The sequence below is a fragment of the Leptonychotes weddellii genome, chromosome 12 (assembly GCF_054177405.1).
Source record: "Leptonychotes weddellii isolate Sample4059 chromosome 12, ASM5417740v2, whole genome shotgun sequence".
Lineage (NCBI taxonomy): Eukaryota > Metazoa > Chordata > Mammalia > Carnivora > Phocidae > Leptonychotes > Leptonychotes weddellii.
In genome coordinates, this window is record NC_138380.1 from 65,160,076 (window position 1) to 65,173,393 (window position 13,318).

General features: G+C 34.7%; 1 protein-coding gene across 1 annotated transcript in view; it reads right to left on the bottom strand.

The window, feature by feature from the left end:
• The window catches only part of AKAP9 (A-kinase anchoring protein 9), a 190,330-nt gene that overhangs the window by 67,792 nt on the left and 109,220 nt on the right, over positions 1-13,318 (bottom strand). Inside the window, exons 17-21 of the mRNA XM_081799698.1 lie at positions 9,890-10,228; positions 8,395-8,619; positions 6,979-7,119; positions 6,416-6,519; positions 3,657-3,862 (exon numbers count right to left, since the gene is read on the bottom strand). Of these exons, the coding sequence (XP_081655824.1) occupies positions 3,657-3,862; positions 6,416-6,519; positions 6,979-7,119; positions 8,395-8,619; positions 9,890-10,228 (1,015 nt within the window). The remainder of the gene's footprint in view (positions 1-3,656; positions 3,863-6,415; positions 6,520-6,978; positions 7,120-8,394; positions 8,620-9,889; positions 10,229-13,318) is intronic.

Consider the following 13,318-nt stretch of genomic DNA (forward strand, 5'->3'; position numbering starts at 1 on the left):
CAGGAGAGAAGGAGGACAAACATAGTTGGCGCCTCCATAATATAAACTAACAAAAGAACCTGTGTGGAAAAAAGTCACAGAAAGACAGAAGATGTTCCAGGAGACAAGAGAACATTTCATAAAAGGCAGAGATGTCAGTAATGTTATTTGTTTAGACACTCAAACAGGACGAGGACTGAGAAGATGCTATTGGATTTGACAACTGGGAAGTCACTGTTGTCCAGAGAGAACAGCTGTGGTACTGTAGGAAGAGAAACCAAAGCTGGTAAAAGTAGGAGTTGGTCTAATCTCTCATTGAGTTGGTCAAGGTTTACCTTGAGTGAGGAGCAAAGTTAAGAAAAATGAACGCACTTTCCCCCCCCCCATATTATGAAGATATCAACATGCTTTGGGGAAAAAAGAAATCAATGGTGAGGGAAAAAAATTAAAGATACTGTATATTGCGTGGGAACAAATCTCAAGCACAAACTACAAAAGATACATAAAACAAAATGGCTTATAAAAAGCCACTGAAATTTTTTCAAATGTTAATGAAAAAATATATATTAAAGTATCTAGAAAAGGTGAAGATGTCAACTAGCTTAATGTATCTTATTGGTAACATTTTGAAGATACAAACAAAAATAATGTGAATACGTTCCAATGAAGAAACAGAACTTCTATTGTTGCTTATTCCAATGAAATAAAAGAATGAGAAAGACATCAAGGTTACATTGTATTTATAATAACTAGTCTTTGGGAGAAAAACCAGACGAAAACATAAATTGGCAGGGCAATTTCATAAAATGCCAACAGAAATCTCAGAATTGTCAGTTTGGTGAAGAGACTCATGATTTCACATTGGTGAAGCACTCAGATATGTGTCTTAAACACAGCAGATGATGGTTATTCAAAAGTCCTTTAGTCATTTACTTTATGGATTTATACCATGTTCATTCCTTATCTTCCCAGATTAAGCAGGGTAGGTGATCCGACAGAGCATCCCCTAGCCCAATGGCCTTCTGAAGATCTCTAAAGCTCCAAATGGAAACACTGACTCTACTTTGCCTCTTATACCTGACAGATGAGTAAAGTGAACTGAAGCCCTGGGAGACTGATCTGCCCAGAGTTGCAGAGAGCTAGAGTAAGAATCAAGAGCCTGGTTAGATTACTAACCCAGCATTCTTTCTATCACATCACACTACTCCAAAAGGACACTGCAGCAGATGAGATTCAGTGCTTGGTCATCGGGGAAAATGAGGAGGGACTAAATGAGATAGAGTGGTCAAGGAGGACCTCTCTGAGGAAGCAGCATTAAAGAGTATTCTAGGAAATAACTACTGTTGGCTATAGACATTTGGCCTTTATCCTAGAAACAATAGGAATATTTAAGATATGCAGTCATTGAGGAGATTGGAAGGTTGGGCTGATGGTCCTAAAGGCAGTTTCCCAGGAGGTATTCACATACTTTAGTTTCCCCTGAAAGTGGAAGGCTTCCCAAGGGGGTCAGTCTAGCAAGAAGCACACTATTGTCAATGGTTAAGTTCTGATGTCACCTTCCTTTAGGATTTAAAAAATGTATTAACTTTATTGATTTTCCTATTACAAAAGTAACAGAGGTAAGCATTCTACCACTGAGCCATCACAGTGCAGGCCTCAAAGAACTTTTCTTTCAACATATCCTAGGAGAACTCATTGTTATGAACTACTTTAATATTCACTCAAGTTCAACATAATTTCACATTGGCTCAAAATCTCCCTTTAGTTTCATAAACGAGGTTATTCTTATGAGGAGGCACACATTAGCAAATCAATTATTTACTTCAGAGAGTTAACAAGTCCACACATGCATAAAATCTAAACAAGTTTGGACTTGAAAGCTGAAAATAGATCACAAGTACTACTACCGACAATAAAAAGTCATATATAAAAACTGAAAAGCAAATGTTTCATAATCAGAATAAGACTGAACTTTTTCTGTCATATTAAATAAGACATAAAAGAAATATTTCAGAAGTTCCTTTAGTTTTTACAATAAGGCTCCATGAAAAAATATGAAGGAACATCAGAAAAAATTCTTATAAATGGAACAGTGTCAATTTTTTTTAAGCCAATATATTCTTCAAAGTTTATCAGAAAATTCAGTTTTAAATGATAAATTCTATTAATTCAGTATTTCCTCCAAGATACAAAATGTGTATCTAGGTGTCCCCAAATGGTATTAGTGGTCATCCTAATTAGTTTGATAAACACTTCTACAATAAGACCAAGAAAGTATTACTTAATTCTTTTCTATACATCAAGATCTATATGTAGAAATAAAATAGCCCTTGATTGAGAGCTTAACAGAGAGTGAAATTAATTTGACAAAATACTTCTATAAAGTTTGAAAAGATGAATTTGAAAGTTTAAAAATTCAGTTATTATTTCAGCTCTTATTTTACTAAAAGGGTTTTTTTTTTTCCAAAAACTTTTTAAGATTTATTTACTCATTTTAGAGGGAGAGAGAGCAAGAGCACGAGTGGGAGGGGCAGAGGGAGAGGGAGAGAGAAACTCAAAGCAGACTCCATGCTAAGGGTGGAGCTTAATGCAAGGCTCGATCTCATGACCCTGAGATCACAACCTGAGCCAAAACCAAGAGTTGGATGCTCAACCGACTGCACCACCCAAGCACCCCAAGAGGTTTTTAAAATTATCTTTGTACTTAACTGAGGGAGTTTTACTTACAATTCCAAATCAAGCTTTTCTCTGCACTTGGAAACAGACTACTGGCCAACTTGCAATTAGGTAAACCTTCTGTAAGTGGGATAATTTCTTCTCATTTCTCCACTTGAAACTTAAACAGAATGCTCTCAAACACTGCAAATATTGGCATTTTTAGAAGGTTGGCCTCTAACTGGAGAGAAATGCTTGGGTGTGGAATGGTAGTAAAGTAGGGACTTGATCTGTTGATCCAAGAGTCCAGACCCTATCTTTCTCCATCTGACAAACTTTCTCACCTTTTGATTGCCTGATTTCCTCATCAACAAGGAATTATAAAACAAGAGGGTAGACGTCAGCAGCGTGAAAGCAAGAAATTCAAAGAAGAGCCCAGCCCACACAGCTGGAAGAAGAGAGAATTAGGAAGAGAGCTACGTCATGTCAGGATCTAACCTCTGGATCCACACATATTCTGTCATACTTCAAACCACTTTTCCGAAAGGAAGAAAGGAGCTAGCAAAGGATAGTCTAAAGATCAAGTCTTGGGTTTCTTATCAAGACTTTCTTCTAACCACCTCAACAGATATGTGAAACTGATGCTTGATTCTTAAAAGCTCTTTATTTCTAATCTTTAGGGTGATTTCAGGATGTTGCCAATACCTCATGGATACTGGTAAGTGTCCTGAGAAGTGATGTGGAATTTTTCTTTTATGGTGGAGAAATTAAACAGTCTCTGGTTTATATAGCAAAGTAGTTAAAACCCTGAGTATGTACAACAACAACTCCAAGATACCCACTTGCAACTGCTATACAATAATGGTGTTTCGAGAATACTGGCTCCAAAGTATTTGTGTCTCAAGATTTTCTTGTTGGAAAAAACTTCAATATTGTCTCTTCTGTATTTTCAACACATAGCAAAACTGCCTTGAACTAAGAAAGATTTATTGAAGATAATGATGATAGTCTCAAACTAGTACCTCCTGTGTGTCCCTCATGGATATTTGACTTTATAGGTGCCTCTGCTTCTGATCTCCAAATCAAGCTGGCAGATGACTGGACCTTACTAGATCTGTCTAGAATACCAAGAACATGGCGACCAATTGTTTCTTCAACAGCTGCTGTTGTCTTCACAACTTCTAAGAGAATCTTCAGAAGTCTGTTATTAGCTTTCTGGAGTGCAAACCTGTATAGATAAAGAAACATTTATTAAAATGCTTAATCTTTTTGAAGCAAACACTTAGCTTATGTCCCACAAAAAATCTGACTTGAAAAATATTATACGACCCTCTCTACTGAAATAATATGCAATCGCACTTAAAATGAAGTGCTTTTGTTTTTTATTTAAGAATTACATTATAAAATTTGTTTTCTTCTAAAAAGATTTTGGTCCATCAGTAAACTATTAACATTTTTTTTACAAATGTGCAATACTTTACTGACCTTAAATAAATCATATAAGTTTTAGGTTAGTAAAGTTTCTAACTTGGAAGAAAATCACATTTAATCTTTTTATGTGTCAAACAATATAATTTAAAAATTCCATCAGAAAAATGCATATTTCTACAACTTCCTGGTGATAATCTAGATAATTAAATTACAAAAACAGGCAGAGACCTATTTTTAAAAAGGTCTGTTGTGCAATATCACTATCTGCCAGCACCAGAGGGAATATCATAGGACATTCTTTATTATATCTGCTCCAGAGACAGAAATTTCTCAAGTTACATAAACCACATTCATTTCAGCCAGAAGGAACTTATTTTCAACCAAATGGAATTAATAGTGCATCTGTCTTTTTAAAAAGATGTCATTTTCATTTGCAAAAAAAAAAAATTAGAAAACAGTGCTAACCACCCACCTAAATATCTCAGCAAAAATAATCACTGTTAACATTTTAAGATCTATTTTTCTAGGCTTCCCCTCCACCTCATCAATATATACATTTTAAAAAACAAAAATGGAATTATCCAGAGCAAAGAGTTTTTGTAAGTTTTTTTTGTTTTTTGCTTAACACAACATCTTTTCATGTCAAGAAATATACTCCCATAAATGCTGATTCAGAAGATTATCTGATTAATCTTCTGAATAACTATACAATTCTGTTGTCCTAATAGCTTAATTCAATAAGAGTACTATAGTGGCAAACTTTATATTTAATATAAAATAAGAGACTTTTATGGTAAAGGTCCTCTGCCTTAAGACAGTTTGCTCTCTCAACTTCACACTGTGGGAGATCACCAACAATCAGGTTAAAGGATATCTGTTTTCACAGGCACATGACATAACTATTTTAAGACAAGGTAATAAACGGACAAGTTTTCCTTCAGTATTTGTCCAGTGAAAGAGAGAGTTCTATTTTTGTACCTAGATCAAGTTCTCTGCTTACATGAGACCAGGACATTAAAAATAAAACTCTAAGTAATTTAGTTAGTAGTAAGTCAGTTAAGGGTTTTATTTAATTTTTTCTTAGGTTTTGTTCAAGCCCCAAACACCTCAGGATTAGGATAATTTGAAAATATTTCTAGGGGCACCTGGGTGGCTCAGTTGTTAAGCGTCTGCCTTCGGCTCAGGTCATGATCCCAGTGTCCTGGGATTGAGCCCTGCATCAGGCTCCCTGCTCGGCAGGAAGCCTGCTTCTCCCTCTCCCACTCCCCCTGCTTGTGTTCCCTCTCTCACTGGGTCTCTCTGTCAAATAAAAAAAATAAAATCTTTTAAAAAAATATTTATAAATAAGAGAAATGATTAAAATTAATATGATGGTAAAGAGAAATAAATATGAATACTCATTTATTAGCACTCACTGCAAAAATTCCTAAAAATTAAACACTAGTTTTAAAAATATACCAATTAGAGATAAATAATATAAAATAAACAAAATGTTTATTTTATATTGCCATGGTAACTCTAATTTTCATACACTGTCTTTCTTGTTTGAGTTCCATACTGACTGTGTTCCATACTGATGATCCAATGGGGAAGCCAAAATCTTAGGGGCCAAATTCCTCCATGCAAGCTGAGGAAGGAGGTTAGGAGGACACAGAGGGTTGACAGTCACAGAAATTGGAAAAGGAGGAAATTAAGTTAGTAGATATTAATTTAATTTAAAATTAAAGAAATTATTTTCATTTGAACAAAACAAATTTTAAAATATTCTGCTTACAGTCCTTAATATGAGGGTGAATTCTCATTTAATATTTTACATTTTTATATTAACATCTACAAAATCAAGTCAGGGGAAGTTTTGTTAACATCGGATCATTAATTTATTCCTCTATAAAAGTGGGATATGGATTAAAAGTTCTCATCTTATATGCAGTAAATGAATGAAAGAAGCTAACTGTAGACTATCACACTTCATTTTTTTTCTCATCACAAGCAAGGGGAATGCATGTCCATATACTGAAGAAATACACTCACAAGTGCAATTATGTTTTTTAGGATAAAAAATGGCATATGAGCAGAATAAAATTAAGGTTCAATAATCAAATAATGCCTTATCATTTACTGAGATAAGTACATGATCAATATCCAAACAAAAATTACCTTACATAAAAAAGATTTTTATAAATTTGTCTATTTATCAAAAATTGACAGTTCCTTACATACACAGTAAAATGGACAAATAAATGTACAAGATCAAAATAAGGACAAATAAAGTTTACCACATTGAAACAACTATTTAATTCCCTTTGTACCAAAAAAAAAAAACAGAAAACACCAAACACATTCTGTATACCTTTCATTGGTCAGAATATCAGGAGGCACATTTTCAGGTTTTCTGTCTGACTCCTGTTCTTTAAAGGTCTGTTCTTCAATTTCCTCTTGGTTTTCATCTCCATTCTGCTTAAGTTTGTATAAAGGCAGAGAGGACAAAACAGAAAGAAAACCTGTCATCTTGGAAACAGCATGTCATTCTTCTATACTGTTATGAGGTGAAATAGAAATCTCTGCAGGCAAAAGAGATAATCTTTGAAATAATATTTAACTACATTTTATCAAGGGATTAGCATTATCAAAAAAGATAAGGCAACCTAACACAGAGATGAAAAGAACTTGAATGGGTTCTAGCTAATGCAGGCTCTAGTATGACATCAAGTTGGTGCAACCGCTGGTGCTGCTATAGCAATGTCCCATGCAAATTAGCTTACATAGAAGGACTCCACCTACCTTGCATGTAAACAATCACAAATACATTAAGCTCAACGCCTATAAAAATACATTGGACACCAACAACAAAGACAAACAGATCCTACTGCATTGCTGATCCACTGCTCCTAGGTGGGCCAAAGTCCATACTACCTGTGTCTGCGTACTGCTGTTGCGCAGCTCACAACACAGCTTCTCTCTTCCAGCTAGAGACAGCTGCTTTAGTGCTTCCAGCTCCTCTAAAAGCACCCTCTCTCTCTCTGAAACCAGGTTTTCATTATCTACTGAGGATCTCTAAATAAGAAAAAAGGTCATGAGAGAATATTGTTTGCGACAGAAGAAAAAAAAAAGCAGAAATAATTAGCATATTTCTTTTAACCCCCTGGAACCAAGAGGCCTTTTCTACCTATGAGTTACATCCCATGATTAGGGGTTAAAAGCATATATAAAGTTCAATGCAAAATATCAAACTTAAAAAAGCTAATTCCGGAATTGGTGAAGCTCAATTAATATTATTTTTTTTTTTTTTTTAAAGATTTTATTTATTTATTTGAGAGAGAGAGAATGAGAGACAGAGAGCATGAGAGGGAAGAGGGCAGAGGGAGAAACAGACCCCCTGCCGAGCAGGGAGCCCGATGTGGGACTCGATCCCGGGACTCCAGGATCATGACCTGAGCCGAAGGCAGTCGCTTAACCAACTGAGCCACCCAGGCGCCCTCAATTAATATTATTTTTATACGCCAATTTTGCATTGAAAATTCAGAGGTTTGAATTCACAAAATGCAATGAAGAAAAGCAGTATCAATTTTTCCAAATGATATGTTTTATGTTCAACTCTCAATTTTCCTATTATTCTATATTTGAAAGAACATATTTCAAGATTTCTTTTTTTAATCTGTTTAAGTTTTCAAAATAAATGGAATAAATTTGTTTTTATAGGAACGTCTATATAAATATTTCTTGCTTTTCTGTAATGATTTTGTGAGTCTATATACAGCAATTGATAAGAATCCAGCTCCCAAATACCAAGGAGTAAGGAAAGGGATAAGAATGTTACGTAAATCTGCATTTCTCAAATCAAGAAGAGATGTTTCCCCGGAGGAAGTTCCAGAAACATACTACTTCAGATTCCCATTCATGATTAAAAAGATAGATTATAGATAGATAAAGGTAAACCTTGGAGATGCTAATTGGTGGACTCACAAAACTAGAAATGAATATGGGAAAAATGACTGTCAACTGCATCTCAGCACAAAGAATTTCCAAAACTGTCAAAGTGCTTTTGTTGTGTATGGTCAATGGAACGATTCAAAACATACAAACAACCTTGTAGCCACTTTTCCAATGGCGAAAGGGCAGATAAATAAAATGGCACAGAGGCAAGGCACTCCAAGGGTGGGTCAGGTGTTCCTAACAAGATCTAAGGCTGCTGTGCTGATGGAAGTCCGTTCCTGATGTTAAAGGTTTGTATTTATTCAGATGGTGGCAATAATACTGACTTTTAAAAAAAGGCTACATAAAGAATACTGTTATTTTAATTGGGGAGAAAAGGGACTCTAAGTCCCATACCTGGGCTAACTGTCTATTCAGTCTCTTAATCTCTTCTTGTAGCTGTTCCTGGTCTTCTCGCTGTCTCTCCATCTGGCGCATGTGTGCCTGCCGTAACAGTTCTGTTGCCTGCTGATGTTCTTGGTATTGCCGTACAAGTTCCTGCCTCATATCTTCCAACTGTTCTTCATTTAACATTAGTTGTCTAGAAGCATCCATACTTGACACCAAAATCTCATCATGGATCTACAATAGTTAAAAAAAAAAGACAGCAATCATAAAACATTTCGTGGCAATTTTTCAGTGTCAACATCATTAGGAACTAATATGAAAGCAATTCTAACCCCACAAAGCACCTGATTTTTTATCCCCATTACTAAACTAATAAAGCAAAAAAAAAGAAATTTGTCTTAATTGTAATTCCAAGTCTGGCGTGAAGTTAGTTTATTATTATTACATAGGTTATTTTCTAAAAGCAAAATAGTTGTTTAGCAGTTAGTTTAGAGGCAATCTGATTCTAAGAGAGAAAAAGAAGAAAGACTAAAAATCCTCAGGATACCTTCTGCTCTTAATGAAGCTATAACTCCATTATCCCTCTTGACATTTTATGACGGGGAGATAATATAAATGGAATATTTATAATTTAAAATTAAAATTAAATTTATAAAACGTGAAAATTTTTACCTATTTAATTTATATTATGCAGTGGTCATCATAGTACTACAGAGAACTGCTTGATAAGAAACAATTTTCACTAATTTTTATTTGGAAATAAAAGCTTTATATTCCACTTTCTCAAATTCATAAGAAATCAACTCCTTAATGAAGTTCAGAAGTACTTCAATTCCCAAAGAGCTACTACTTAAATGAACAGTTGCTGGTAAACTAAAGAGGTTTTCACAAATACCTTAGTTTTGCACTTCATGAAGAAGTTGACAATTTTATTTGAATATGCCTCTAAACAAGACATAACCCATCCTGAACATTAATAAAAAATTTGAATTTAGATAATTTTTAAATGTAGGATTTATTACTTTCTGTTAAACACACAGTTGTGCTATAGACACAGAAGAGATCCTCCATTAATGGATAAGTAAAGAAGAAAAGAATTAGTATATACAGAGTACAATATTTCAAATTATCTTCTTAAACAGGTAGCTATTTCCTTGTGATGTTATTATCACATTAAATGAAGCAAATATTTTATTCATACATACTGCTAAACTACAGGATAATTAATCTTAAATTGACTGAAACAAAATTAATGCAAGTATAACTTACAATGAGATTTTACCATGCACAGTATGTACAAGATTAACAATACTATGAACCAGACTTGTTTTATTTAATAATAATATTAAATCATTTATTCATATATAAGTAATAAAACACAATCATAATGCTAATCCCTAAGTCAAGACTAGATACCTTCCTTCCCCATTAAGGAATATTAATTACTGGTAATATTTTTATAGTGAAGGAAGTCACAATTTCTTATACAAAGAAGCACACTTACAGGGTCTCTGACTATAAATGTTTTATCTTTGGAGAACATTTCTTCTGAAATAGTCAGTTCATGGTCCTTCGATTCTAGTTTATCACCAAGATTATCATTGTTTGATAACAGAACTTCCTTTCCATTTTCTCCTAACTCTTTACTGAGTGGTTTAAATTCTTCTTTAAATTTCATGTCCATTGCTTCAAAAGTTTGACCCTGTGATAATTTCATTTTATTTAAATGTTCTTGCTGACAGAAAGCATGTGCTTGTTTTGACGATGTAGTATCCTCTTTTTCCCCAGATATTCTAGATAGTTCAGTTTGTTGAGCAAATGCTATACTCATTGATACAATGACCTAAAAAAATAAACGAAAAGGATTAGATTTATAAATACTGGCAGGAATTTATTTAAAAAAAATTTTTTTAATTTAAATTCAATTAATTAACATATAATGTATTACTGGTTTCAGAGGTACAGGCCTGTGATTCATCAGTATTATATAATATCCAGTGCTCATTAAATCACATGCCCTCTTTAATGTCCATCACCCAGTTACCCCATCCCCTTACCCCCTTACTCTCCAGCAACTCTCAGTTTGTTTCCTATGATTAAGAGTCTCTTATGGTTTGTCTCCCTCTCTGGTTTTGTCTTGTTTTATTTTTTCCTCTCTTCCCCTATGATCCTCTGTTTTGTTTCTTAAACTCCACATGTGAGTGAAACCATATGTAATTGTCTTTCTCTGATTGACTTATTTCGCTTAGCATAATACCATCTAGTTCCATCCACATCATACCAGCAGGAATTTAAAAAGCAAGTTACTAGTCAAAATGGTTTTATTTATTTATTTATTTTTAAGATTTTATTTGAGAAAGAGAGAGAGCATGAGAGAGCAGGCGGTGGGGGGTGGAGGAGTAGAGGGAGAGGGAGAAGCAGACGCCCCACTGAGCAGGGAACCTGACGTGGAGCTTGATCCCAGAACCCTGGGATCATGACCTGAGCTGAAGGCAGACTCTTAACCAACGGAGCCACCCAGACGCCCCTCAAAATGGTTTTAAACTAAAAGAAATCCTACAAAAAGTGACAGAGATAATCTCTATTTTACATGCCTTTAATATTCTCTAACTAGTACTCAAGATCTCAAGACTAGCTTTTACTTTAATTTCCTGTCTTGAACCTGATCTGCTTGTCTCTCAATACTAAGAATGCAATACAGACAAAATATGAAAGAGAAGCAAAGAGATATGAAGGATAGAGTGAGAATGTTCAACCAACATCTAATCATTGTTCTAGGAGGATATATTAGAGAATAACGGAAAGGAACTATTTCATGGGTAATAGGTGAGAATACATTAGGTAGCACTCCTAAGAGTCAAGAAGACCAATGAATCTTGGAAGGACAAATATAGAGAACACCAAAAACAAAAAGTTCTTAAAAGTTCTATTATTGCATAATAAAAAGGTGTATCACCTATGAGGGAACAACAATTAAAATGACAAGGACGGGCGCCTGGGTGGCTCAGTTGGTTAAGCGACTGCCTTCGGCTCAGGTCATGATCCTGGAGTCCTAGGATCGAGTCCCGCATCGGGCTCCCTGCTCGGCAGGGAGCCTGCTTCTCCCTCTGATCCTCCCCCCTCTCCTGCTCTCTCTCTCTCATTCTCTCTCTCAAATAAATAAATAAAATCTTTAAAAAAAATAAATAAATAAAATGACAAGGACTTCCTTAGCAGAAACAAGAGGAAGTCAGAAAACAATGAAAGGTTATCTTTAAAGTTCTGACATAAAAATAACCGTCAACCCAGATTTGAATGGTCAATAAAACCATCTTTCAGGAATAAAAGCAAAATAAAAACATGAAATAAAAACAGAGTTTACTCCTAGTAGATTGTAAGTAAAAGAATTTCTAAAGGATGTCCCTCAAAAGGCAGAAAATGATCCTAGAAGGAAGGCATTACATGCAAAAAGGATTAGAGCATTAAAATTTCTTTTTGTAAATATGAAGATAAATCTAAACACTGACGGGTATAAAGCAATAATTCTATCTAAATTGTGGAATAAAAAGATGTAAGACAGAGACTTGTAATTCTAGTTAGCATAAGTGAAACCCACTACAGCCTCTCTTTCCCACATGAAAACTGAACAAAATACAAAAGCAACTACCAGAGAACTCTGAAAAGTTAACAAAAACAAGCAAACTGCAGAGGGTGTTAAAACTTGAAAAAATTTGTATGAAGAAGGTAAAACAGAACTTATGGCCTGTCCCTAACTGGCTTTTCTATTTTAGTTTAAAAGAAATGCTAAAGGGAGTTTTTCAAGCTGAAGGGAAGTAATACCAGAGGAAAACCTGAATTCTGAATAACAGCAGAATACTCATTCTTTTCAAGTATGCATGGAGCATTCAACCAGAACATATTTAGGGCAATAAATTCAAATAAACTGAAATCATACAAAGTATGTCTGACCACAAAGAAATTAAAAATTATACATTAATTAACAGAAGAGATCTGAAAACCCCTAAAATGTGGAAATTTAACAACACATTTCTAAGTAACTCATGAATCAAAGAGGATGTCACAAAAGAAATCAAATATTCAGATTGAATGAAAATGTGTAGAATGCAGTTTAAAAATTTTTTTTAAAGACTTTATTTATTTACTTGTCAGAAAGAGAGAGAGAGCTCAAACGGGGGGAGTGGCAGGCAGAGGGAGAAGTAGGCTCCCTGCAGAGCAAGGAGCCCAATGTGGGACTCGATCCCAGGACCCTGGAATCATGACCTGAGCTGAAGGCAGACACTTAACTGACTGAGCCACCCAGGCATCCCTAGAATGCAGCTTAAAGGTGTGCTTAAAGGGAAACTTACAGTAGTAAATATATGTATCAGGAAAGAGGAAAGGTCTTTTAGGAAATCAGAAAAAGAAAGCAAATTAAACCCAAAGCAAGCAGAAACAAGTAAAAAATAAAGAAAGCAATCAATGAAAGTAAAACAAAAGGAATTTTTTAAAAACCCAAAAGCTGGACACTTGAAAATATCAATACAAGTGATAAACTTCTAGCCAGAATGAGAGAGAAAAAAGTGAGAAAGTAGAGATAACTTACAGATCCCACAGACATTAAGTGATAAAGCAATAGTATAAACAACTTCACCAACATAAATTCAACAGTTTATATGAAATGGACCAATTCCTTGAGTGACACAAACTAACAAAGCTCACTCTAAAAGAAATAGATTCCATGAATAAAACAAAATCTATTAAAGAAATTGGATTCATAGTTTAACAAAGCCTTCTGTCAAGGAAACCTCCAGGCCCTGTTGGTTTCACTAGCAAATTCTACAAAATATTTAAGAATAAAATAATACCGCAGTGCCTGGGTGGCTCAGTTGGTTGAGTGTCTGACTCTTGATTTTGGCTCAGGTCATGATCTCAGGGTCATGAGATTAAGCCCTGC